Source organism: Onychomys torridus, chromosome 4 (assembly GCF_903995425.1).
Source record: "Onychomys torridus chromosome 4, mOncTor1.1, whole genome shotgun sequence".
NCBI lineage: Eukaryota > Metazoa > Chordata > Mammalia > Rodentia > Cricetidae > Onychomys > Onychomys torridus.
The window spans coordinates 4,095,483-4,123,322 of record NC_050446.1 but is presented as its reverse complement, the minus strand read 5'-3'; the positions used below and the strand labels follow the sequence as shown (position 1 = coordinate 4,123,322).

Here is a 27,840-nt window from a genome sequence, read left to right as displayed (position 1 = left end):
AGTATAGAAAGTTAATGAATGTCACAGGACTGAGTGGCCTTTTAACAATGGCTCTTGTAAAATCCAAGCCTCATGTGAGAAAAGTTGCTATAACAACATCACAGCACCGTTGCTTCAATTCCAAACAAAGACTATGGGTAAAAGCTTTAATAACAGACTCCATGTGATTTTATAGGCAACCATTTAGCAGATTTAATGAATCATTTAACTTTCTTTACTCAATAGTCCACTCAGAAAGATAAATCCAAAAATGCAACCTCTTATACTGACCAACGTAACTAAGTACAAATGAAGTAAGTCAATGGTGTACCTCATTAGCATGCTGCGGTGTATGTCAGTAAAACAAGCCCTCCCGCCCCAGCCCTGGCCCCTGGCAAACAGAGATAAGTGATTGTGCACTGCGTGATGATACCTTTAGGTGAGAACTTTGGTTCATGCAGTTGGCTGTCACAGACGTTGCACCCAAAACCCGCAGCCCTGGCACCCAAAGTCAGTCAGCGAGGGTAGCTCAGCCGTGCTCCTTCCACAAGACCAGGTGAATACTGTGGTCAGGCATGCTGGTGGCGAAGACTAAGCCCGTGTCATTGTGCCCATCCAGTCCATTCAGCCAGGATGCTTCCCCTGCCAGGAAGCTGGAGCCTCTCTTTGATTTTCTGTACTCCGGCAGAGGCCAGCGGCTAATTAGGCTCTCTGTCCTCAAGTCCATGATGTACAGGTAGTGGTTGTCAAACAGCAGGGCAAAGACATCTCCAAAGCCAAGCAAGGCCAAGTTCGCTACTTCAGGTGTCTTGATGACCCTACAAGAAGGAGAGTTCGGGATCAGGAAGCAGAAGGCAGCTTTGCTGTCGACACTTAAACTCCTAAGCAAATTTAGAGCTAGTGAGAAGTTTTGATACAAAGGAAACTTAGTTGGGCATGGTGGTGGATGCCTTCAATCCCAGGCAGAGGGAGGCAGATCTCTGAGTTTGAGGCCAGCTTGGTCTACAGAGTGACGTCCAGGACAACCAGGGCTATACAAGAAACCCTGTCTCAAGTGGGGATAAAACACCTACTAGGATAATATTCTATGAGACTAGTAAAATAGTCAAAAACTGCTGGTCCTGGGTGTAAAAACTGGACCAGAGCCTAGACTAACCTGGACTGAAAATGGAAAAAAAACTGGAATATTCAAGAATAGCATTTATCTAGTCAAACACTCCATCTGGTCACTGATATTTTTAAACATAATAAAAAGAGAAAGAAAAAAACTTGTATTTTATTAGTTGTTTTATGGTATTGGGAGTTAAGCCCAAAGCCTCATACAAACTAGGCAGATGTCTACCATTGAGAGATATCCAGCCGGTAATAGCTATTGCCCGTTGGTCTTCCCTCTTCTGGTCAGTCATTTCCATGACTTTGGTTTAACATTTCTGCTGCTTCCCAGTGTACATCATTATGCTTGATTCACAGGTAGGTGTTCAAACACAAAATTCATATAAGAGACCACAAGGAAATGGGGGGGGGGAGTGGCAGACCCAGTACCCTCAGTACCCTCAATTCAAAACAGGATGTCTGTGGAAACTAGGTTGTGACGAGCTGGTTCCCAAGATTAAGATACAATGTTGCAGAGTAGAATACAGGACTTGACAGGCATGCAGGGTTCTACATCTGACCATTTCAGAAGTGCAAATAGAAATCCCGACTGACAGTTTGGGCCCTGGTTGTTGAAGATTACAGACTCCAGCTAAAGTACAGCATGCTGCCATTTGTGCTCGCTCGCTCGCTCTCTTTTTTTAGTTAGCCTCAAAACTAGAAAGGTCCTAGAAACCGAGGCTACAGGGTTTGTGCTAGGATTTCAAAAAAGGTCTTGTGTGTTTGGAGGTGGAAAAAGGCAGAGATAAAACTGTCTCCTTTCAACTTTAAAGCTAGCACGTCCTTCCAGCAAACAATCACTCAGGCTCATTCCTTAAAGCTAGTATGTCCACACTCTACAACAGCAAGGGAACGTTGCTGTAGGACTCTAGAGACCCCATTCTAGGCAGGAAGCACTGACACAAGGACTCAGTGCCTAGGTCAGAGGACAATTTGTAGCAGTCAGCCCTCTCCTTTACCTTCTGGGTCTGGAATCCAACTCATGTGGTTAGGCTTGGTAGAAAGCGCCATTACTCTGCTCTCACGGATTTTTTTGTTTTTGTTTTTGTTTTTTTGAGACAGGTACTCACATAGCTGACCTTCAAATTCACTGTGTAGCTAAGGGTTATTACTCTGAACTCCAGATTCTCCTGCTTCCACCTCTCAAGTTAAGAGATTACAGCTCTTGTGGTGCCCTTGGCTTCTCAGTACATTAAGCTGATGTCCACTGGGCAATACAGTCATGACTGGATGAATGCTGGACTAGGAGATGTGGAATAGAGGGCCCTCACATTTTTAGGCTGCTTTTATCCTTTTCTCAAAGCGTGATCACCCTAGAAATGATTGACAGTTCTGAAACCTAGTTAATTATTCCATGACTCAGACGCAAAGAGGCTGTAGCTGAGACCAGAGAGCCGGAGCTCATCAAAGTCATATTCACGGGATTATAATCAGATCCTATATAAACTGACCTTGAATGTCATTTGTCATAATAAAAACACTGATGACAATATTCAGTTTTTTCTATTCTATTTTTCATTCTAGTCAGTGTTTCCTGAACACTAATTGAATTGTTTGTAGGTGTGCAGTACAGGAGACTAAACAAATTCAAACAGTCCTTAATAAAGGACTTCTGAGTTATTACTAATGAAGATAGTCAGCTCCTGGACTAGGTCCTCACCACAAGCATTTTATTTATAAATGAGAAAACTAAGGCACAGAACTGAGAAATTTAAACAAAAATCACACAGACCATAGGAGATGATACAGATCTTTGGCATGAGAGGTGCCAAAGATCCTAAGACTTTGGTGCCTAAATTCAAGTCTTCTATCAAAGTAAATTCTCTAATTTATCATACAGTACTCAAACATCCAACATAAACTTCCAGTTCCTAGGAAGGGGTTAACAGTATTCAGTGCGGCACAAAATTGTCATTGAAACTCTTATATAAAATTTCTTTGGAAGTGAATCATAGTTTAACTAGTCACTAGTCAACAGAAGGCAACTTACTGACTAGACTCCACTGGGAGTCAGGACCAAATAACAATGCATAAGTTCAACTGACGATGAAGTCAAACTTAACATATTAGACCTGAAGGAGGTTGGAAAGGTCTTCTCATCTACATCTCTCATTTTCCAGAAAAAGGTTTTGAATCCTGAAAGGGAAGAAGGGGCTCATGATTCAGAGTAAGGGAGGGATTAGAACCTTGATCTTTAGGTTTCAGCATATGATACTTTCTCACATGCTTCTAAAACATTTGCCTGAGTGCATTATTTAATATACAACCCCGTTGTTAATTGATGTAGTACTTCCCAAAAGAAGACCTTCTCTTTACACTACTGAACCATACAGACTTTCAAAGGCAGAGCACATGGCCCAAGGAAACATTACCTGAGAATATCATAACTGGCAAAGTCCCACTGGTACAGACCAAGCGCTGAACTACAGACAATGTATTGTCCATCAAAATGAAGTCTTGGTTGCAGGCAGATACTTCTATCCTCAGAGACGGACAAGGTCTTTAAACATTTACAGTTGATTTCTCTCCCAATTGGCCAAATCTACAAAAAAAAGAAAAAAGAAGGGAAGACGATTGATCCTATTACTAAAGAAAAGCTAGTGCTTATACGTAACGGTTTGAAGAGAAAAAACTGGCATCCGCTAACAGACACAAAAGAAATACAGGTCAGGACTCCTGGTCTAGTCAAGAGTCACAGGTTTAAGTCCTGATTTTATGTGATCAGAGGTAAAATATTTAACCTCTCTGAATGAAGATAATGCCTACCACAAAGGTGGTTTAAAAATGCAATATAACAGAGTATCAGCTGGGCAGTGGTGATACACACCTTTAATACCAGCACTCAGGAGGCAGAGGCAGGCAGGTCTCTTAAGTTCGAGGCCAGCCTGGTCTACAGAGTGAGTTCTAGGACAGCCAGGGCCGTTACACAGAGAAACACTGTTTCAAAAAACAAACAAACCATGAATGTCTTGTAAATTCTTAAAAGAAATCAATGTTTCTTTTTATAGTTTAGATCTAAGAACTGAAGAAGGTAGGAGGTATGAGCCTTAAAAGAAGAGTCTTACATGCAGAGGATGCTGAGGCAGGAGGATTGCAAGTTTGAGGTCAATCTGGGCTGAGCCCTCTCAAAATATAAAATCAAATAAACAGTCAGATTGTGGAAAACAATTTCAGTGCTTCCTCCTTTGTGTGTGCACAGGTGTGAGTTCATGTGGAAGCCAGAGGTTGGTGCTGGTGTCCTCAATCACTCTCTACCCTAGTCTCTCACAGAATTGCAGCCCCAAAGATCCTCTTTCTCTCTTTTTATTTTTTTGGTGTTTTAAGACAGGGTTTTCTCTGTGTAGCCCCGGCTGTCTTGGATCTCACTTTGTAGACCAGGCTGGTTTTGAACTTAGAGATCTGCCTGTCCGTGTCAACCGAGTGCTGGGATTAAAAACATGTGCCATCACCTGGCTAAGATGTATGTGTTATCTACACACTTATATATGTGTGTGTATTTATTTACTTTTCAACCCAGGGATCTTATTATCTCTGCCTTCTCACACTGAGATTACAGGTGTGCACCACCATTCCTGGCCTTTTTAATGGGTGCTGGGGATCTAAACTCAGGTACTGACTCTTACCGGCCTCTTGGATGTCTCTGTTTACAAACCACAGAACCTGCCTGGCATATGAGGGATGAGTCATACCATTTCCAGTGGGTATGCCTTGGACTAAGATCTCCCTCCCTTGCAGTCATCTCCCTTTGTCATACCTTTCTAGTTTTCTTTATATGCTATTTTTTTCTTTGATGAGATAAATTATGGAGGGAGAAGACTTACCTTGATCTCATATTTGTCTGCACTTAAGAGGATGTAGTCTCCAGGGCTGTGCAAGAGAGACTTGACTTTGCACTTCTGCAAAACCACCTAGAAGCATAATCATCTACATTATACAAAAACCTTACCACTCTGTTCCTATACTATTGTTTTAAAATTAACAGAGTATCAGCACTCAGGAGGCAGAGGCAGGCAGGTCTCTTAAGTTCGAGGCCAGCCTGGACTACAGAGTGAGTTCCAGGACTGAGATATAGAAGCAACTAGACCAGACAGACCTGCTAGCAGGCATTAAGCATCTTTGCTCAATGTTTACTTAATGTCCATCTTATTTTATGAGCATAAGAATTTAGCAGATGACAGAGTTCAGGTCATGAACAGAGGAGGAACTTGTCCACATCATGGATATAAGTGAATGTGCCCAGCAGTTACCTATCTTCACACAAACTGCCCAATCTTTACTTTTACCTATTCAGAAAAAATTTTAGATTGCCCACCCAATCTAAAACCTGGCAGGCCTTTCTGAGTCTTCTTTCTGTCCTACAATGAATGAGTAGCTTCAGGTGACTTTATATTAAAGATACATCTCGGGGTTGGGGATTTAGCTCAGCGGTAGAGTGCTTGCCTAGCAAGTGCAAGGCCCTGGGTTCAGTCCTCAGCTCTGGTTTAAAAAAAAAAAAAAAAAAAAAAGATCTGTCATGCATTGCCACACAAATCAAAAGCCTTTTGCTTAGGCTAAATCTAACTGGGCATTTTGTAGCCATGTTTATGTATCTCTAATCTCTCAGCTTTCCACATTCAAATTGGGTTTATCATACACAAATCACAGCAGACCTTAAGCCATAACCTCCAATAGTTTTCCCAATACATTTCTAGTATCTACCAACCTTACTATGGCCCATTAACTCTTTATGAGGCCAGCTTTCATCTCTACAGCATGGCTGCATTGGCCTTCTTCAAGTGTTTCCTATTCTGGAGCACATGCATATATAAACCACACTTTCTGAAATGCTCTACCTGCCCTTTCCACAGCCATCTCCTAGTCACCTTTTGGACCTTCTCAAAAACAGCTTTTCCTAATTACGTCCTAGACACTGCACTTCTCCTTCCCAGAACTAATCTGCAATTAGACAGCACTTATTTGTGAAATTACTACTTAGTAACCATTTCTATGAGATTAAAATCCATCAGATCAGGCTAAGGTCTATTTTGTTTACTCCTATATCCCCAGCCTCTTGGAAAAGAATATAATAAGCTCAAGAAATGTGTGTTTGCACAACATATTTATCACTAATACTACATTTGAAACAATTTTGTTTTGAAAATAAGACGTCATAATATTCTGTTAACTCATTTTTCTTCTTTGCTGTTCTTTTATTTTTGTCATGGTGGTGCTTGATCATAGGACCTTGACCACTGAGCTACACCCAGCCCTTCCCTCTCTCATTTTGCAAACACTGCACTTTTTTTGTTTAGTCACTGCTCTTTTTTGGGGGGTGGGGGTGGCTATCTGTAGTTTTGAGTACAGAGCCTCATGCTAGGCAAGCACTCTACCACTGAGCTAGTTTGCAACACTTACTTTTCAGGGGTTTTTGGTTTGTTTTTGAGACAGGATTTCTGTGTATCCCTGGCTGTCCTGGAACTTGCTCTGGCTTTGAACTCGCAGCGATCTTCCTGCCTTTGCCTTCCGTGTTTGTGCTGGGATTAAAGGCGTGTGCCACTATAACACTAACACTTACTTTTCAAAATGAAAATTACAGTTCTGAATCAGAGAAGGTATTTTTATGTAGTCCAAGCTGCTGGCCTTGTACTCAGGGTATTTCTGCTTCAGCCTTTGAAGTGCTAGGATTATAGACTTGTACCACTACAGCCAGATAATCTGTTGAATTATCTAAGTGGCTCTTACATGTGGGTCACTATGATACACCACCATGCTCTTTGAACGCATTTGTTCTGCTATTATTCATCTACAATATACCCAAGGTCTACCATCCTCCATTCCCCACCAGTGAGAAGCCAGACACCAAGGACATTCCCTGGTCTTCCTACCTTGGTGACCCATTCAGTATGCCCAGTGAGTGTGTTCAGGCATGTCCCAGCAGATAAAGCCCATACTTTCACAGCGAAGTCTGCAGAGCCACTCACCAAAATATCCAGTTCATCACTGTAGTCCACACTGAACACTAGTGCACACAACACAATCCAAGTTAAAACACTTTACTGTCAACGGAGCTTCATAAAAAGTCATAACCTGTTACCTAACTAAAGCACATTAAGAACTGAACTATTGCTGGGCAGTGGTGGTGCACGCCTTTAATCCCAGCACTCAGGAGGCAGAGCCAGGAGGATTTAAAAAAAAAAAAAAAAAAAAGAGAATTGAACTATTCAACCAGCAATTTTATGATACAAAGAAAATCTGTTTCAGAACTGTTATTTTTTGTTCTTTTTCGAGACAGGGTTTCTCTGTGTAGCTTTAGAGTCTTTCTTGGAACTCCCTTTGTAGACCAGACTGGTCTCGAACTCACAGAGATTCACCTGGCTCTGCCTTCCAAGTGCTGGGATTAAAGGTGTGTGCCACCACCGCTGGCTTAAAGCTGTTGTTATTATCATTCATTCTAAGGTTGAAAAAGCCTTGAGCTAACACACTCTGTGTTGTGTCAACTTCAGTGGGATGGAAATGATGGCATCCCTTCTTAGGGCTGCCTGCTTGGCACTACAGACATTTTATCTATTTATGGGAAAACACCAGCACAGGCCAGGCATCCCTTCTAAGATCTGCAGTGAAGAAAATTATCTGCAGAACAATACTCGGGCTCCAGAAGGGCCGTGGCAGAGAAAAACAAGGATCTCAGAGGTCAGACTTAGTCAGTCTATACTGTCTAAATTTCTTCAAGTTGTACACCTAGTAACTCATTAGTTCAGGACATGTGGTGAATGTTTACCAGACTTAAAAGGACATTGGGAACCTAGAGATAAGATGGTGGCCCTTCCTTCAAGAAAGTGAGGGACAAGTTATTTTGGTTTTGGTCTTTTAAAGAGGTTACCTCTTACTAGAGCAACACTGAAGAGGATGACTCCTCTGCCAGGGCTATCAGAGAGGAACTCAGAAGATAAAATATTGGAGACTGGACTGCATAGAGCTTATTAAGAAAACAGTACTCCAGGCAGAGGGGACAGTAAGGCGTGGATTAAAAGGTACAGCAGTGTCAAGAAACAGCAGCTGAACGTTTTTTTTAGAGCAGGACTTCTAAAACTGGTTAGGATGAAATCTAGAAGCTGGTATCCTTATGCCATGTAGTATTACTCTGTTTAGTGGATGGGATCCACACTAAACCATAGACTTCTTTTTTGTTTGTTTTTTGAGGCTGGTTTCTCATGTAGCCCTGGCTGTCCTGGAACTCACTCTGTAGATCAGACTGGCCCTAAACTCAGAGATCCGCCTGCCTCTGCCCTGCAAGTGATGGGATTAAAGGCTTGCACCACCACGCCCAGCTAGAAACTTCTAAAACAAATAAATGAGAGATTAATTTTTTTTTTTAATATACAAGGATAGTTGAGAGGGGTGTTTTAGTAGCAGAAGAGCTAGGTTTCAAGAAATACTAAGCACCAGGTACAATGTAAGAAACTCAGGATGTAAGACTTGTAAACAAGGGTTGGGGATTTAGCTCAGTGGTAGAGTGCTTGCCTAGCAAGTGCAAGGCCTGGGTTCGATCCTCAGCTGGGGGTGGGGGGGTGGGGGGGTAAGAAAAAAAAAAAAAAGACTTGTAAATAAGATAGGCAGAATCCCTGACCTATGGAGCTTAGGATCAGAAGGTAAAGTAGTCACTATGATTACATGCATGACAGGAGTGTTTTCCTCTGTTCGTAAATACGACATTCTAGAACAGAAAATTCTTTCAAGTTAGCCCCAGCATGTTCCTTGTTTTATTCACTTAGCAGCCAAGTACTAACTGGATGCACTCTGTAGATAGAATTTGTGAACTACCTTTTGCCCAAGGGTTTTTCAGCTCTAAATAAATAAATGGCGTGGTCTGAATGTCTAAGTGTAACAGTATAGAGTCCACTAAAAGCAAATGTTACAGACTGTACAGAAAGAAAAATAAACTAGGAGAAGACAGCTACTCCTTCCTGTATACAGCAGGTACATAGAAGAGTGTTTTGAAGGCTAAGGAAAAGGAAGCTTGTGGAAACATTCCAAATACAAGTAACTGAAATGCAGGGGAATAGCTGCAGTGATTGAGAAAGCAGGGAAAACCACAGGCTCAAGCAAGTAAGAAAAAACAAATTTAAAGTATGCGACTCCTGATCTTAAAAGGCATGGCTGAAGTTATTGTAAAAACCCTCGAAAAAGAAGAACCCACCCGCCCCCGTGTGCCCCCGGAAATGCTGTGTCCTGGCTCCGGAACTCCATTCCCAGCAGGCCACGGTGTTGTCAAAGGAGCCTGTCACAAGCTTCTGTTCATCAAACTTGACAGCTGCACAAGTGTGGGTCTGGATGCCATAAACACACTGCCCTGTGCTTACATCCCACAGCTTTGCAGACAAGTCATCTGACCCTTGAAGAGAAAAACCAAGAAGGTTAGTGTGACTTAGACACCCTAAAGGAGAATCAGTCCCCCTAAAGAGGCTCTCTATAGTCCCCTCTGGAGTGCTAAGAAAACCAAAGCACAGACAGAAAAATGTAATTTGTTGGGCCTCAAAATGGCATTAAATATACTAGGACAGAACCCAAGCTTCTTATTCCCTTCATCTTCTGGGCATAGAAGGATAGTAAAGCATCTCTTTATGCTTCCACTTGCAGCATTTCATATCTCTGGCTATTAGAGCTTTCAGATTTGACTGGGTTTGTCTTACCTATGGCTGCAGGTTTGCACTGACGTGCTTGTCCACTTACTACCCAACAATACATTCTAAGACAGGATAAGGTAAGCCTCAGGTAACTTACAAAAGCTAACTGATAATTACTAGGGATAAATCACCTGTAAACATTCATATCAGCTCACGAAGAGCTTAAGGAAAAAGTTGGTTTTATTGCTGCCTGTAGGAAATGGAGGAAGCCCTGAGTGTGGAAACTTCTGAATGAATGTGTTTTATTTATTTATTTTTTTTGAGACAAGGTTTCTCTGTGTAACAGCCCTGGCTGACCTTGAACTCATTGAGATCCTCCTGCCTCTGATATGAGCAAGGTCTGTCAATGATCCCAAGACCAATTGGCCCATGGTAAATTGGCAAAACCATTAAACAGGCTAAAAAGGATGGCAAAGCTGTCCCCTGGGAAAATGAGTGTTTACAAATGACTGAACCAATATGTACGGAGACTGAGAACTGCAGCTTCCTCCCCCTGCCTGTTCACAGTCAGAGACTGGCTGCCTAAGACATCTCTTGCTGAGACCAAGTAGCCCTCTCACTATGCTGCACCTAATAAACACACTGAGGTTCTGCATTACTGTTGTTAGAGAACCCCACCTGATCCCAGCTTCACTGTAAGTGTGTCTGTTCTTTCTTCAGGGTTCCCAGCCCCAAGTCACATGGAACACAGCATGACCTCTGATGAAGAGGTTATACTAATCACGGTGGTAATTCAGGACTGAGCTTTCATTAAGTCTGCAATCCCAATTATTAAATATGTTCTCAAAATTTGCTTTAAGAGGCTCAACAAAAGACATTTTGAGAAATACTAAATACAGTTATTCTGACCAGGAGGACATTGTATTCTAGGAAAGCACCAACAAGTTGATTTTCAAAGGCTGAGATGATTAAACAAAACCAGCCACAAAATCTCCCTGTCATGGGCTGGAGAGATGGCTCTGAGGTTCAGAGCAAATACTATCCTTGCAGAGGACCTGGGTTCAATTCCCAGGGCCCACATGGTTGCTCACAATCATCTGTAACTCCAATTCCAGGGGATCTGACACCCTCATCTGGTTTCCAAGGGCATTAAGCACACATGTGTATAGACATACAGGCAAAACGCCTTAAACATTAAAAAAAGATCCACCTTTAGTCAAGATCCAGTGTTTCAGAGGATGGCTAAATAACCATCACTTGCAAAAGACTGTGGGCAAACTTCCCTGTGACAGACTCCAGGGGTACTAAAATGAAGGCTGCCTTACTGTCACCTAGCTATTTAGGTCTCTGTTCCCCTCACTATACAGTGAGGGGGCAGGGCTTGCTGGTGGTTTGCGATGGACACTTTTAGGGTCACCAAGGAATCTTTATTGGTACACAGGTGCACTAAGAACACAACTCAGTGGTAGAACACTTGCCTAGCAGGTGCAAGGTGGTTATGAGTTCTACCCCAACACACAGAAAATGAAGAAATAAACATACAAAGACAAATCCCACACAAACAGGAAGCTAAAGCATTCTAGTTTAGAGTTGTGGGACTAAAACCCTATAATCTTAAAAAGGTTGTCAGGTAATTCTCCATCATCAGTAACACTCTTAAGAACCAGAGGTTGGCAACAGTATACTCAATAGAAACCACATATAATGTCTTCTAATAGTTAAGAAAATGAACAGTGTATTTTATTTAATTCATTTTTGTCACAAGTGTTAATACTTCAGCATGTAACAAAGTATCAAAAGGACACTCTTTGTTCTTTTATATTCCAAGTCTTTTAATTCTGGTATTTCCTATTTCACACTTCAGTCTGGAAAAGCTATAGCTCAAGAACCCAACAGGGCTTGTGGCTCCTCTCTAGCACAGCAGAGCATGGACAGATTAAGGTCCTTTTGATCTACTGCTGGTGTCTAACTGGTGTTTCCTTCATTTAGCATCTGTGAGTAGGACTTCTGTGTCAGGCCTTTAGTCCATGGTGGGAAACACTAAGAGAGGCCCACTGAGGCTGTGTCCCATAATAAGCACGCATCCTACAACACACTCAGGCTCGGGCACAACCGGCTCCTCAACAATACTCCAGCTCTACTTTTAAGCCAAGCTTTGGCATGTTTGAGGAAAAGATTTCATGGCTTAAAAAAAACCTTTCCAGGATGGAAGCTGGCAAGATGACTCAAGCAGTAAGGGCCCTTAAGTCTGGTGACCCGAGTTTAATCCCCAGTCATGTAAAAGTGGGAGGAGAGGACTCCCTCCAGAGCTGTCCTCGGACCTACACACATACACACACACACACACACACACACACACACACACACACACACACACGCACACACACGCACATCTTAATGTCTTGAGATTTATTTCTATGTGTATGGTGGTTTCTCCTGCATGTGTGTCTGTGCACTAATGCCGCTGGAGGCCAGAAAGGAGTGCTTGGACCCCCTTGGAACTGGGAGTTACAGGTAGTTGTGAGCTACTATGTGGGCGTTGGGACTTGAACCTAGGTCTTCTGCAAGAACAGCAAGTGCTCCTAACAAATTAAAAAAAAAAAAAAAATCTAAAGTATGAATAAGTTAGTGTGGCCAAAAAACCACAAATCTTGAGGGGTGAAGAGATGGCTCAGGGGTTAAGAGCACTGGCTGCTTTCGCAGAGACCTAGGGTTCAACTCCCAGCACCCTCGTGACAGCTCACAACTGTCAGTAACTCAGACACCCTCTTCTGGCTCCTGTGGGCACCAGGACACATCTGGTGCACAAACACAAATACAGTCACTACCCCAGCCATAGCTAGGATATTACTGTTTGCTTCTTTCCTTTCTCTCTAGTCGTAAGTACTCTTAAAAGCTCTCACCCTCTACTTTCAAACACCTTGAGAATCTCCACTTAGATATATAACAAGTGGATACATTTAGTTGATCCCAAACAATTCCATTTATTCTCTCAAATCCACTGCCTTCCTGCCCCCAACCTTGCTTTTAGTACTATACTTCCCAGGACACAGAGCTCCAAACCCTAGCCACTTGTGACATCTCTTCTTGACAAATCCTTAATTCACTATCACGTTCTGTTGAGTCCAGTGGCTGTTCTTTTTTAGTGTTTTAAATACCGTAACTCTCTATAGGACTCTATTTCTAGACTGATTTAGCCTGACCTACCCTGTGATGGGGTAACACTTTAACTTGGAAACTCAAAGCTTTGAAAGAGATCTGGATGGCTATCTCCTAAGGGAGCATTTAGAAACGGGGACAGTGTCAGCTGTCACAATGGTGTGTGTGAGGGACATTACTCTAACATCACCTAGGCAGAGGCAAGAATGTTAAATAACCTGCAACATACAGGACATGCATAGAAGAATTGTCTTCTACTTTGCAAGGAACTCATGATGGATCTAACCAGATATTTGCAAATGAAAACCTTACTTTTGGAAAAAGAAGAACCCAAACTGAAAAGGCTATTGAAGAATTCTGAGCTGGAAAAATAACTACTAGGGAGGTGTTTTTCTAGGCTTAATCACCAAGTCATAGAGAGGAGACCACAGCTACCGGCAGATAGGGAATAGGGGTAGAACTCGTAAACACTGTCTACATGGTGTTAGCTTTGCAGGGATACAAAAATGCAACAATTATGGGGTCAGAAAAACACACCCAAAAGTTCCAGAAAAAAAAAAAAAAATGCTGAAACCAAGCATTGTGTGGAAGGGTCTGATTTTCCTGCTAGGAAGCCCTGAGAAGCCAAACTCCAATTCCTGTTTCATAGAATATGAGAAGTGCCCATGTTAGATGCTAGAAAACTGCCATGGTCTTTAGCCATGTACACACAGCGCTCCTGTGTGTTGGCTTCTGCCTTGTCCTGTGAGCCTGCAGGCTGGAAAGCACAGCCAACAGGCTGCTAATCTGGAGAAAGCAGCAGCGGAAGAAGCTCTACCAAGGTGAGTTGGAGCACCCCCGCCCCAAACACTCTGTTTTCTTCAGTTCTTCAAACACTGCAAAGTTTTCCCTAATGCAGAAATCACTTGTTCCTCTGAAAAATAGTTTCCCTGCAAACTTTACCTTTTTCTCCCTTGGTAGGGGTGGGGCTGGGGCATCAAATCAGAGCTGTGCTCATACAAGGCTACTGAGCTATCCACTCAGACACACCTCTTGCTTGAGCTGGTACAGCTTTTACCTTTCTCACTCACAGGCTGAACGTGACCTAGCCGTAATGTTGTAAAATCTAGACAAAGACCAATACTGAAAAATAATAAGCACATTTCACAAAAATCTAGACTTGAGGCTTATCTTGCAAAGTCAGAGCTAGCCAGTGAATCCGACATGGTAAAGACGCACTGCAGTGGAGAAGCTGCACTCTGGAAAGGCAAGGACTGAGGACTGTGACTTGGCACAGTCCTCAGGAGACTTTCACCTACATTAAGTCATCTTCCTGAAGGAGCGTGTGCACCCTCTGAGCAAAGACCTGCCCTGCTTCTCCCACATTGTTTTCTAATGGCAGACATTTCATAAATAAGTAGCTATTGATGTTACAAAGTACACCAGGTTCCTCTCTCATCATTTCAGAAATAAACTGCAGAATTGAAGGAGATTGCCTCCCTGCAGACCAGGCCAATTGTTAGCACTGCCTATCACTCTCTTTGGTAATACCATCTCACTGCCAAATTCAGGATTCCAAGTTCACCCAAGAGGAAACTGAAGTTCTTTGATTGTTTTTGTTTTTTGAGACAGGATTTCTCTGTGTAGCTTTGTGCCTTTCCTGGAACTCGCTTTGTAGCCCAGGCTGGCCTCGAACTCACAGAGATCCGCCTGCCTCTGCCTCCCGAGTGCCTCCACCACCTGGCACAACTGAAGCTCTTGAAAAACAAATGAGGGTAGGACAGAGAGCTCAGTAGTTAAGACGCTTAGTTGTCTTCTAGAAGACTGACTTCCAGAACCCATACTGGGTGGCTCACAACTGTCTACAACTCCAGCTCCAAGGGATCGATCTGATACCCATTTCTGGCCTCCCCAGGTAGGTTGGTGTCTCTCTGTCTCCCTGTTTCTCTCTCACACATACACAAATACTTTTTTTTTTTTATCTGACTGGGAATGCCTGGGGCATAACAAACAAGCCCCTTTTGTTTGTTTGTTTTTTCAAGACAGGGTTTCTCTGAATATCCCTGGCTGTCCTGGAACACACTGGCCTCCAACTTAGAGATCCATCTGCCTGCCTCTGCCTCCTGAGTGCTGGGATTACAGGCATGTGCCACCACCGCCTGGCCAAAAATAAAAATTCTTAAAAAGAAACACAGTAACAGAAACTCATAAATAATTCACTAACACTTTAGATCAGTTTCAAAAGCCATGACATAATTTTCAAATGCAAACCTGGTGAATTACAATAAAAATAATATGGGTTGGGCATTTAGCTCAGTGGTAGAGCGCTTGCTAGGCAAGGCCCTGGGTTCGATCCTCAGCTCAAAAAAAAAAAAATCTTTTAAAAAAGATTTATTTATCTATTATGTATAGTGTTCTGTCTGCAGGCTAGATCTCATTATAGATGGTTGTGAGCCACCATGAGGTTGCTGGGTATTGAACTCAGGACTCCTGGAGTCAGTGCTCTTAACCTCTGAGCCATCTCTCCAGCCCCTAAAAACTAACCTTAAAATGCAGGGTTTGGGGGTTGAATGTGGTTTGGTGGTGGACCCTGGATTTCTAATGGCCAGCACTGAAAAACAAAAATGCAGATTTGGGTCCACTATCAAATACTAACTTTACAAGTAGCTAGAGGACTTGAAGATTATTTCCCATTTACTTTTTCAACAAACAAGTGAGGTTTTTATTTCCTCCTTTTTCTTATGTGTATATGTGGGTTTGCATGTGGAGACCTTGGGGCAATGTCCAGAATCTTTCTCCACCATTCCCTATCTTTATTCCTTATGAGACAGTGTCTCTCGGTCAAATCAAGGGCTTATCATATAACTAGCTAATACTACCAGCCTGCTTCAGGGATTCTTGTCTCTGCTTTAGGAAGCTAGAATTTCAGATGGGCTGCCACACACACCTAGTATCTCTGTGGGTTCTGGGGATCCCAACTTCAGTGCTTACACTTACATAGTAAGTTCTTTAACAACTCACCACCTCCTCAGCCCATAACTGAACTTTCATTGCATGAAAAGAAAACGATGAAGCAGAGTGTAACTGTGAGTACTGGTAATCCCCAAACTCAGAGAAAGGACTGCCACAAGCTGGAGGCCAGCTGGATTATGTATTAATCGTCAGGCCAGCACAGGCTAAAAGAATGAGACCTAGCTCAAAATAACACACACACACACACACACACACACACACACACACACACACACTCACTCACTCTACCAAGTGTGTACATAAACATACACACAGGCAAAACACCCATACACATAATAAATTAACTTTAAAAAAAGAAAGCAACCTGGGCTCATGCCTTTCATCCCAGCACTCGAGGCAGAAGCAGGCAGATCTCTGTGAGTTTGAGGCCAACCTGGTTAACATAGCAAGTTTCAGGACAGTGAGGGGTACTCAAAGAGATCATGTCTTGAAAAACCAAAAAAGAAAGAAAAGCGTGAAGACAATGAGCCCACTGCCAACATTTAAGTATGGAATGCCAAAGGTTAATCTTCAAAAAAAGAACAACTAAAGAGTGTTAAAACTACAAAGGACATCAAAGCACAGAAAAAATGGATGCTAATGTTTCAATAGTCAGACTTCAGGGAAAACAGCATGAAGCAAGGTCAGGGTGACAAGCCAAACCATGAAATGCCTTAGTCAAATGACTAAGCTAGAAAAGTACCTGGCATTTCAGAGAATTAAGTCACCACATGGGAAAATATGTGCTTTACATAGAAATGCAATTTAAAAATAATCTTGAGAAGTTACTTATTTCTTAACTATTAAAGAGATTGAGATTGATTCTGAGAGAGACTGAAAGTAAAGCATATTACTTATGCCTGCTGTGGGCGCAGCAGCAATTCGGTATGCATGTAGACACTAAGAAGAGAAGCAGTCACACTTGTATAACTGATAATTCTACTTCGGCTTCTGTCAAAAAGTAAATATTCTAAGCAGGGGAAGAGAAACACAAACAAATAAAAACAGAAACCTGAATATATACTAACATGAAAACAGCTACATGATATATTTACACAGAGAAACAACTAATACTTATTAAAAGTGAAAATTATATAGTTTTGGCACTCCAGGAATATGTTAAAAAATGTCCTGGACAAACAATGAATAAGGATATTCATATACAATGTACATAATATAAGCAAACAGGAATTAAAACTGCTGGCAAGAACCAGGGCTGAAGATATGGCTCTTGCAGAGGACCTAGTTCGGTTCCTAGCTCCTATGTCAAGAAGCTCACAAATGGGGACCTGATGCCCACTTCTGTCCTCTGCTAGAACATGAACTTATGTGTACATACCCAAATTCAGAGGTATGCATAAATATTAAATAAAAATTTGGGGGGCTTAAAAGATGGCTCAGTTGTTAAGAGCACCAACTGTTCTTCCAGAGATGCTGAGATCAATTCCCAGCACCCACATGGTACTGTCTATAACTTTATTTTTTTAAAGATTTATTTATTTACTTACTTATTTATTTATTTATTTATTTATTTATTTTGCAACATTCTGCCACCATGTAACTTTGCATGCCAAAAGAGGGCACCAGATCTCATTATAGATGGCTGTGAATCACCATGTGGGAGCCAGGAATTGAACCCAGAACCTCTGGAAGAGCAGTCAGTGATCTTAACAACTGAGCCATCTCTCCAGCCCAACTGTCTATAATTTTAATCCCATGAGATCTGATGCCCTCTTTTGGTGTGCAGACATTCATGTAGATAAAACACTCATGTAAATAAATCTAACAACAACACGAACATCCAAAAAACTCCCAGAACTATTCCACACACAGCCTAGGAAGGAATTACATTGCTTCAATGTGGACATATATCAGAACCATTTGTAGAAACACACATCCATTATAACTCTATAGTAACACAAAATTTAAAACTTAACATTTGTATATATGATGTATATTATATAGGTACAGTGTCATGTGCTTTAAGCTTGTTAAAAGTACACTCTGAGAGTAAGGGCTCTCCTGTCCCATACTCCAGTGTGGCAGTTTGAATGAGAATGGCCCCCATAGGCTCCTATGATTGCATACTTGGTCCCCAGTTGGTGGCACTGTTTGGAGAAAGAATTAGGTATGGTCTTGTTGGAAGAATTGTGTCACTGGGGTGGGCTTTGAGGCTTTGAAAGCCCATGCTATTCTCAGTTAGCTTTTCTCTGCTTCATGATCTTAGCTACTGCTCCAGCACCATTCCTGCCTACCTCCCTGCTGCTGTGCTTGTGGCCATAGCCATAGCCATGGCCTCTGGACACATAAGTCCCAAGTTAAATGCTTTCTCTTATAAATTGTTTTGGCCATGGTGTCTTATCACAGCAAAAGAAAAGTAAAACATCCAGCAGGTTTATTTCAAGTGTCTTCCAAGGCACCTTGTCCAAGAACAAGTTGACCTCTGGCTCTGTAACTGGAAGAAAAAAAACAATAAGCAGCTAAGGGTTGTTAAACACTCTGTCATTCAGAAAAGCCAGAAGGTGCATCATTTCCAATGGAGGTCACCACTCTTTATCCCACAATATAAATGCCTGCAGTGGGAACCGGAAGGCAGATGTTTAGTCATGGAAGCTTATCCAAGAGTGGAGAGCTTGTCTCAACTCCCCAGTCAGTTTCTTAGGGATGCTGAGCACCCAATCTGGTGATATCATCTACTGCTGTTTAATTGGAAGTTTCACTCTACAGGACTCTGTCACTTGGGAAAGTCAAGCTGGCTGCCTGAGGGGGATGGTGGTATCTGACTTCTCCAGTTGATTTCAGCTGGAGGTCTGTAAGACCTGACTTGGTAGTGTCATCCTGTGTTTGCTCTCCCAGCCGTCTCTGCTAGATGTCTGGAGTGCTCAATCTGATGGTGTCTGGCCATCTGGTGTTTCATTCTGCCTGCTCTTAATCTCCAACATGGACAAATAAACTCATTCAAAACTGAAAGCACTGCTATGGTAGATCACTCTTTGTGGACTGAACAGAACAGTGGGTCAAACAGCCACTTAAATGCCTAGTGTGAAAAACATCCAGCTGTCTTTGTTTCTACATCCAAACTTTCAACATCCAATCTTAGAGCCACAGGAGTTTAGAGCAAGGAAGGAATTTGTTCCTTCCCATTATTTTAAAGGCAAGGAAATAAACACAGATAGGTTAGATAATTCATCCAAAATGTTCTTGCTAGACCCAAATTTTTTTTTTAAATAATAAAATAAAACAAAGATGGAGGAAAAGTATAAGAAGTAACCTACACTTTCCTGACTCACATTTTACTTAGAAGAACTTATAAAATGACTCTTCTCCAGAGGGAAGAAGAGCATGCAGAGTGGGGACACCTATTCAGAGGAAAGTGCCATTTCAAACATCCCATATAACCAATGCTGGCTCTTCTCGAGAGGGAGCTTACAAGCATCAATCCTTGTAAGTTAGTAGAGGAGGAACACTGCTTCCTCTCCCCGGCAACTCGCCCGGGTCCCTTACCTGTGCAGAGAAGTCCATCTCTGTAGTAAAGTGCATACACTCTGGCACTGTGTCCAATTAATGATGAGGTCTCAAAGGCTTCGTGGTCCTCCAGCTGCTTCATCCTCAAGATAGCCTTCAAGTAAACCTTCTTCCAGTGCAACGCGTCCTGAACAGAATCATCTATCTGCCAGCCCAAATTTTTACAGGCAGTCTGCCACACCTCTGTACAGGCACTTATCACCTTATTCCACTGCTTAGAGACCAGGCAGCATGTGAGTAAAGTCTGAGGATCGAGCCATTTTAACAAATAAAAACTGAGCTCCAGGGGAAGGAGTTTGAGGAAGTCCCGCTTGAGGAGAGTCTCCAGGTTATTGGAGAGGTGCCTGAGCTGGACTGCCCCACTCAGACTAATCAGGTGGTCCAGAGTTTCATTTTTCTGCAAGTCCGTCAGAGAAAGAAATGTAACAGAAATGTTATCAAGCCATGTCTCAAAGTCCTTTCTCTCCATAAGGTTATGGAAATATTTACCTGTGGCACATCAAAATATTGTATTAGTTCTGTTCAAAAAGATTGTTCAAGCAAGACTGCTAATAAATGAAGTATTAAAAATTAGTATAAAAATGGCATTACAATTTTATGCTTAGTTACTTTACACTTAATAAACTGCACTGAATGTTTCCATGCACACAAAAGGAAATTCATCTAAGAAAACATATTTTAACAAATCATGATAATGGTAAATATGTCAGAGGAACTTATGTCAGTGTGTGACTTGCTCCTTTTGAAGTCTAATACATGCCACATGCATTCTCCCATAAAAGATTTATAGAACATTCACAAAGAATATTCTACTCTGCATACAACCCTCCATCCAAGCCATTACACAACTGCTTCCTCACTAAATTCCTTACTATTTGGGAAATAAGATCACAAGAATAGCATCAGGATGTAACATGCACAAAGCAAATCTCTGGAGCTGTGGCTTGTGTATTAGTTATGCTGGGTACAACCTGCTCTGCCACCCAAAATTACAAACCTAATGACTCGGTTTTACTATAGATGGTGAAGCAAAAAGATGTGAAGAAGAAAAAAAAAAAACAAAACACCAACAAACCAACAACAACAAACCTGTAGTAAGCTTTGTGTTCTGGTATGCCATCTCCCTTACAGTACTGTCTGTTAGAACAGGGATTACTAAAGGCTGTACACAGTTTGCTTTTAGAAACCTCACGTAAGCTAGTGACAAGTCTTTTTTTTTTTTTTTTCTTTAAGCTGAGGATCGAACCCAAGGCCTTGCGCTTGCCAGGTGAGTGCTCTACCACTGAGCTAAATCCCCAACCTGCTAGTGACAAGTCTTAACCACGTTCCCTAGAGAGCTATAGGGGCTCTTGCATCCTACAAGATAAAGCAAATTAATAATCCCCAAATGCTGAGCACAGTGGAACGTGCCTGCAATCCTAGCACTCAGAGCCTGCCTTAAGAGGACCATTAAGGCTGGGCAGTGGTGGCGCACGCCTTTAATCCCAGCACTCGGGAGGCAGAGCCAGGCGGATCTCAGAGTTCAAAGGCCAGCTTGGTCTACACAGAGAAACCCTATCTCCAAAAAGACCACACACCAACACCTCCTCCAAACACAAAACACAAAAAGATCAGCACAGCAACTGGCATTCCTGTAACCCCAGCACCCAGAAGGTGAAGCTGGAAGGAGTGAGGTTCAAGACTATCTTTGGTGATGTAGTCAGTTCAGCCGTTGGAGGAGGAGGAAAAGCAGTCCTGTCTTTCTCTCCTAAGAATCCTAACTGGTAACAAGATCTATAGACACTGTCTACCTGATTATACCATTTTTACCTTTTGGAAAAAGAAACAAATCTTCCAGGGCTAACTGGACAAAGGAATTTTAAAGTACCTTATATCAGCATCAACAGGTATCAATTTATTCTTTATAATGAGGATTAAGAGTTGGGGTTGGGGGGGCACCTTTAATCCCAGAACTTGGGAGACAGAGGCAGGCAATCTCTGTGACTTGAGGCCAGCCAGGGTTACAGAGAAACCTTGTCTTTAAAAAAAAAAAAAAAAAAGAAGAAGAAGAAGGAAAAAAAAAGAGAGAGAGAATTAAACTAATGGAAAGAAAAAAATGCCAATTGAGAAAAAGATTTGTGAGCCAGGAAGTGGTGGCGCATGCCTTTTGATTCCAGTGCTCAGAAGGCAGAGCCAGGTGGATCTCTATGAGTTTGAGGCCAGCCTGGTCTACAGAGCAAGCAAGATCCAAGACAGGTACCAAAACTACCCAGAGAAACCCTGTCTTGAAAAACAAACAAACAAAAAAAAGGTTTGCTCAGTGTTGATATTGGGTAACAGGTTCATGGGAACTTAGTTTAGTTTTTATTATGTTCAGACAGTTCCATGGCTTTTGGGGGGGAGGGGATTTCTTCCAATTAATTACAAGATTGTCATTTAATAAAAGAAAAATTGTTTTTAATTTAATTTGGCCAGGCGGTGGTGGCACACACCTTTAATCCCAGCACTCAGGAGGCAGAAGCAGGCGGACCTTTGAGTTCAAGGCCAGCCTGGTCTACAGAGTGAGTTCTAGGACAGCCAAGGCTACACAGAAAAACCTTGTCTCGAGGAAAAAAAAAAAAGAGAAAAAAAAAAAAAAAGAAATTTCTTTCTTCACATGTTACCTAGACTAGATCTATAAAGTCAATCTGTCTTCCAACTCTGTCATGGAAAGTGAGCAAAATCTAAGTTCCCATTACCTATTTGGCAAGACCATTTCAGATACATGGCTGAGTGTTAGTAGAAGCAATGGAACGTTTCAGTCAGTCCTCTCCAGCCTAACAGGTCGGGCTTCTGAAGACTACTCAAGACTACTCAGAGTCAGGGATCGGGGACTAAAGGATGCACTCATTTACACGAAAGACCCAGTTCTCCATCTGCTACAAGAGTAAGTAGTTCACATGATTTCATCAACTCATCTCAAGAAAGAGGCTTCCTCTGTCTGACCCTAGCACAAGTCCTCTGCAACACATCCAGAAAATCCTACTTTAAAGAATAACTCTTCACAAGACAAAGCCATTCGTTTTCGTGGGCACCTGTGCTATTGAACATTGGATTTTTACTTCTTTCTCACTGAGCCTCTGCACCCTGTGGACCAGAATGACAGATATGTGCCATAAAGCCTGTCTAAAATTATTTGACTACTCAGAGCATACTACTAAAACTCACCAACTTTTACATTTCTAAAAGAACCAACTAATTTTGGAGGGAACTCCCTTAAAGCCACAGGTCTAGAATGAACTTGTTCATACAGCATCTAGGAATAGTATCATGTCCTGGCAGCACAAGGTTCCCCAAGGGAAGCCTGTTTCCTGATCCTAATTAGTCTTAAACAATAAAAACCCAGAGACAGATATCAATGGGTGAAAGCTGAGAGATCAGAGAAGCACAGCAGCCAGCCACCAGAGACTTCTTACCTCTACAAATGATCAGACCAAATAGGCAAGATCCTGTCTCCACCCATCTTATATTCTGGTCTCCACCTTTCTAGTGCTGGGATGAAAGGTGTGAGCCACCACCAACTGGCTCTGTTTCTCTTTTAGACTGGTTCAATCTTGTGTAGCCCAGAGTGGCCCTGAACTCCTGATCTTCCTGCTTCCTCCCCCTAAGTGCTGGGATTAAAGGTGTGTGCCACCACCGCCTGGCCTCTGTGGTTGACTAGTGGCTAGCTCTGCCCTCTGATCTCTAGACAAGCTTTATTTGTCAGAACACAAACAAAATATACAACAGAAGCCCCAGGAAATGGAATTTCAGTTCAACAGCATTCCTTCCAACAGTGGAATAGGCAACTCCAGAATGGTTTTTCCCATTAGTGTGAAGAGACAGGACCGCTGGATGCAGAGGCAAACCAGTCACTTTTTTTTAAGCTGATTCAGCTACTTCCTCTGTGATCATGGGGATGCTCAACTAATTTCTAAGCTTCTGTTTGTAAACAGAAGCTACTGTCCCAACTTCAGCAGTGTGAGAATCAGAAATGAAGCAGAGACATGTCCAGCAGGTACCTTTAGTTCCGGTACTATAATGCCTGGCAGGACTCCTTTGTGTAGGACTAAGGCTGGAATGGACATGACCTACTAACCTAACATCACTTCCAGTCTTTAATCTTATCAGTTTCCTTCAAACCTAGAAGAAAAACTCAAGGGCTCAAATTTACCAGGTGCATACTTTCATGAGGAAAGGCAGTTACTGACTCTAGGTGGTACTGTACTGCTTCCTAGGTGCTGGCTTCTTTCTCTCTCTCCACACTCACACTATCTTCCTTCTCACACCCTTCTCAATGCAAACGTTGAACTTATTCTCCAGCCCTTAACAGAAACAATCACAAATCTCTGAGGAAGTGTGTAGTATGAGAAAAACATTCCTAAATTGGGAGGTGGGAGCCTGAGTTTGGTCTATACCGCTAAGCAATTACCATATTTATGTTGGTCTTAATGACTAAAGCAGTGCCTGCGAATATCATATTTGATTTTAGCATGGTTCATAGAAAATGTAAGGACTACTGCCCTTACCAGCAAACAATCTATGGACCAAAGAGGTGGAGAGGCTCTCCCAGAGTTACATAGGAAGCAGCAGCTCAATATTACCCAGTCTCCACCCTTCCATTCTTGCTTTGTTTTACAGGCCAAGCCTGTGGGTACAAAGTCTGACTGCCACAGCTGTGCAGGTAAGGAGTAAAATTCAGGCCCATGAGAAGGCTCAGTGGTAAAAAGTGATAGCTGTAAAGTCCAATGACCTAAAAACCCATGTGTGGTGGCTTGAAAGAAAAAGTCGTCATCGCCCCCCCCCCCCCAAGGGAGGGGCACTATTAGGAGGTGTGGCCTTGTTGAAGAAGCGTGTCACTGTGGGGTGGGCTTTGAGGTCTCCTGTGCTCAAGCTCACTGTGACAGTCAGTCGACTTCCTGCTGCCTTCAAGATGCAGCAGCACTCTCAGCTCCAGCCCGCCTGCCTGCACTCCGCCCTGCTCCCGTCATGATGGACTGAACCTCAGAAACTAGTCGAGCCCCATCAATGAAATGTTTCTATTTATAAGAGTTGTCTTGGTCATAATGTCACTTAACAGCAATAAAACCCAAATTAAGACACCATGTAAAGTTGGAAGGAGAGAAATGACTCCATAAAGTTGTTCTCTGGCCTACACACTCACAAAGACACTCAAGCATGCTAAAAAATCATACACACTAAAAAAAGAATAAAAGGTAGGTATCTGCTGTTGTTGGAAAGGCTATCTCCTTGCCCCTCTTTTCCTACCAAGTACAACCAGTTAAGCACAGATGTAGGCCAGGCATAGTGGCACATGTCTTTAATCACAGTACTCAGAGCTGTCTCTGAGGCAGGAGGATCTCTGTGAGTTCGAGGCCAGCCTGGTCTACATAGCGAGTTTCAAAACCAAAAAGAAAAAAAGAAACAGATGCTTTAAAAGCATGTGCTTGTGTGCACCCAGAGGCATATGTGTACATAAATTTATTTTGTGAATATTCAGGAAACTGATTAAACAGGTTACTTCCAGAGAGAACTAGGAAGACAAGAAAAAGGGATAAGTTCCTTTTAGCCATACATCTTTATGTATTTAAAAACACTGAATATACTATTTTAAAAATATTTTCCTCTTGTTGCTTGTGGGATTTAGAAATTGTTTTATTTTGCTTGTCTTTTGAAACAGGCTTTTGCAATGCAGCCTAGACTGGTCTTCAATTCACAATTCTCCTGCCTCAGCTATCCGAGTGCTGGGACTACTGGAGTCCATAGCCAGACTAAAAAGCCCTTAAAAAAAGCCTAAAAGCCCTTAGTCTGGAGACTAATTTTTTTTTAAACTTTGAAAAAATTCAAATAATGTTTATAAAACATGGGGTTGGGGATTTAGCTCAGTGGTAGATCGCTTGACCAGCTCAATTTAAAAAGGGGGGGGGGGCTCTGAAATTTCTCTTGTTGGGTAACCATGAGCAAATCATCTCATGTAATTTCCTCACTTGTAAACTGTAGCCTGGTACTGTTTTACCTACAAGAGTTTACCTACAAGGATTAAACAGGATAAAGAATTATGCGCAGTATCTGGCACACGATAAGCCTACATACAATAAATGCCAGTTACTGTTACTATGTAGTATGAATAGTTATTTCGGCCTTTAAAAAAAGCAGCGTTCCAAATACACACCTGTTTTCAAACCATAATCACAAGCATGGTGCCTTCCTACAGGCTCTATAACGTTCTGTATTTTACAAACCACCTGTCCACACTTCATCTTTCATCAAACTGGTAGCCTTGGGGCATCAATGTCAACTCATTCGCAGCTAGGGAAACTGAGGTACCAGAAGGCAGGAACACTTAGATCTAATTTTCCTGTCTCTAAAATGAACTCCGAATCCCTTAGCCCGCTCGTGACTCCCTTCGTCCCCTGCTCCCGAAGCCGTGTTCCGCGCGGCACTGACCTGAGCGAGTGCCCCGGGGCCCGGGACCTCGCGCCGGGCTCACACCGATTAGGCGCGCTCGGGCCACCAGAGCGTCGCAGCGGCCGGGTCCGCTCCGCAGCCATGGCGCCTGCGGGAAGAGGGAGAAGACAGGCCGAGGCGGCCGGTCAGCAACGCCGCCGGCGCCCAGGATCCCTGCCCAGCCCAGCCCGGCCACAGCAAATACAGACCTGGACCTGCGGCCGCTGCTCTAGGTACGCAGCCTCACAGGGGAGCGGCTTCCGGTGCTGCTTGCGTCATCTCCCCGCGTCCCTCCGGCACCCAGAGCCCAGCGCCAGGCGGAAGCTGCTGTACTTCCGGCCCTCGCTCACCGTGAAGGTGGGAAAAAATGGCTGAGGCTGTGAAGGAAGACAGAATGCACCCGGTGCCGCCTGTCTACGCTTAGACCTAGTGATCCTGGACTAAAGCTTCGTTTCAAGGGGGCTATCCAGATTTGCACGGAGTGTTTATATTCTTTCTTTCTACCCTTGTTTTTCACCAAGTTAGGGGTAATTTTCCACTGGGGAGAGGAGGCTAAGGCTCCTAATGGGATGTATCTAAATTCAAACAACCCATTAACACTTGATACATCCCAAACATGGTTCTGGCACACATGAACAAATTACTAACTGCGTGAGGTCTACATCTAGTCGTGGGAGAAAGACAAGCATAAACAACTAAGCAAACTGTGGAGTGCTGTGGAAAACAAAACATGATTAAGGGAGTCGGATAGAGGCAGCCAAGCGATGCAAGCTTGGATCAGAGCACATGCACTCTGTGCCCGAAACGTGGCTGCTCCACTGTGGAGATGGCTGTGCTCTGTAACACTTAAGTCACTTTGTGAAAGCCAAAGTTTTAATTACTATGTCTTAGGGAGCCATGAAACAAAATTGCCTCTGACCTGGAAGCCCCTTGCCCAAGGACAGATACTTCCTGATATGGTGGAGGCTACTGTTTATGGGAGATAACACGCCACATGTTTTCCCTCCCCTAAACAAGTTTATTTGATTCATCTGCACCAGATGTGCTTGTTCACACGTGGGTGGGAGGTTCACATGCAGGAAATAAGATAGGATGTACACTTGTCTCTGGACCTGATGGGAAATGCATTTAAATATGAGTTTTCTTCTTAAGCCCTTGTAAAGGCTGTTTCCTGGGTAGGACCTGGCCAGATCCTATCTACCTGGCCAATATTTAATTGACTTGCTTTGAATTTGGTGGGATTAACAATTTATTCAGCTGGCTCACTCAAATCCTTTTTTTCTCTCCTGATAGAAATCATGGTGAGCAAAGAGAAGCTCTTCCAATGCTATGTGATAACTTTTTTGTTGTTTTTCCAGTCAGGGTTTCTCTGTGTAGACCTGGCTGTCGTGGAACTCCCTCTGTAGACTAAGCTGGCCTTGAACTGAGATCCATCTGCCTCTGCCTCCTGAGTGCTGGGATTAAAGGGGTTTGCTACCACCAACCTGGCTTTTTTTGGTTTTGTTTTGTTTTGTTTTGTTTTGTTTTAAAGCCTTTGTTTTCCTTGCTGTTTGAGGGCAGCAATCAGACAGGAGCAAGAGCAGGACCAGGAGGAGGGTGATCAACAGTTTTGATACATGAAGAGCTCCTGTAGGCCTGGGCATGGCGAGCATGGCTCCGGCAGGCCTCTCCTTCCCCCATTCCCTCTGCCTTGCTACACTGTTAGGTTACATTCCTAAAGCTAGCCACCAAGGTATTCTTTTATGTGGCCACTTCCTCCTCCTGAGGCTGACTACCAAGGTCCAGCTATCAAAGTATTAAAGTCCAGCAATCAAAAGCCCCATTTGGTCCACCTAATTAACATGTCCAATCAAAATATACTAACTCATCCTAGCACAGGATTTCCCTTTATAAACTGCCATTTGCCTATGGGCCACACCTGTCCCCTCTATCCAGAAGAAGTTCTTTGTCCCTCTGGGACAAATATCCTCCCCCCTTGTTCCTGTCC

General features: G+C 42.8%; 1 protein-coding gene across 3 annotated transcripts; it reads right to left on the bottom strand.

Moving 5' to 3' along the window:
- Positions 1-164: 164 nt before the first annotated feature.
- Positions 165-26,133, bottom strand: Fbxw2 (F-box and WD repeat domain containing 2). 3 transcript variants are annotated; one of them, XR_004944707.1, is made up of 9 exons: positions 26,063-26,133; positions 25,854-25,962; positions 19,389-19,898; positions 9,308-9,502; positions 6,996-7,129; positions 4,953-5,039; positions 3,504-3,673; positions 3,122-3,267; positions 735-797 (listed from the first exon to the last, which is right to left on the bottom strand). XR_004944707.1 is itself a non-coding variant. In XM_036183652.1 (8 exons), the coding sequence occupies exons 3-8, from the start codon at positions 19,876-19,878 to the stop codon at positions 509-511; spliced, it is 1,365 nt and encodes a 454-aa protein (XP_036039545.1). In that variant the 5' UTR covers positions 19,879-19,898; positions 25,854-25,962; positions 26,063-26,133; the 3' UTR covers positions 165-508. The 3 variants fall into 3 exon arrangements, 2 of the variants coding, with proteins under 2 accessions (XP_036039545.1, XP_036039546.1); XM_036183652.1 differs by lacking the exon at positions 3,122-3,267 and having other exon boundaries at positions 165-797; XM_036183653.1 differs by lacking the exons at positions 3,122-3,267; positions 25,854-25,962; positions 26,063-26,133 and adding an exon at positions 25,579-25,734 and having other exon boundaries at positions 165-797.
- Positions 26,134-27,840: the final 1,707 nt, after the last annotated feature.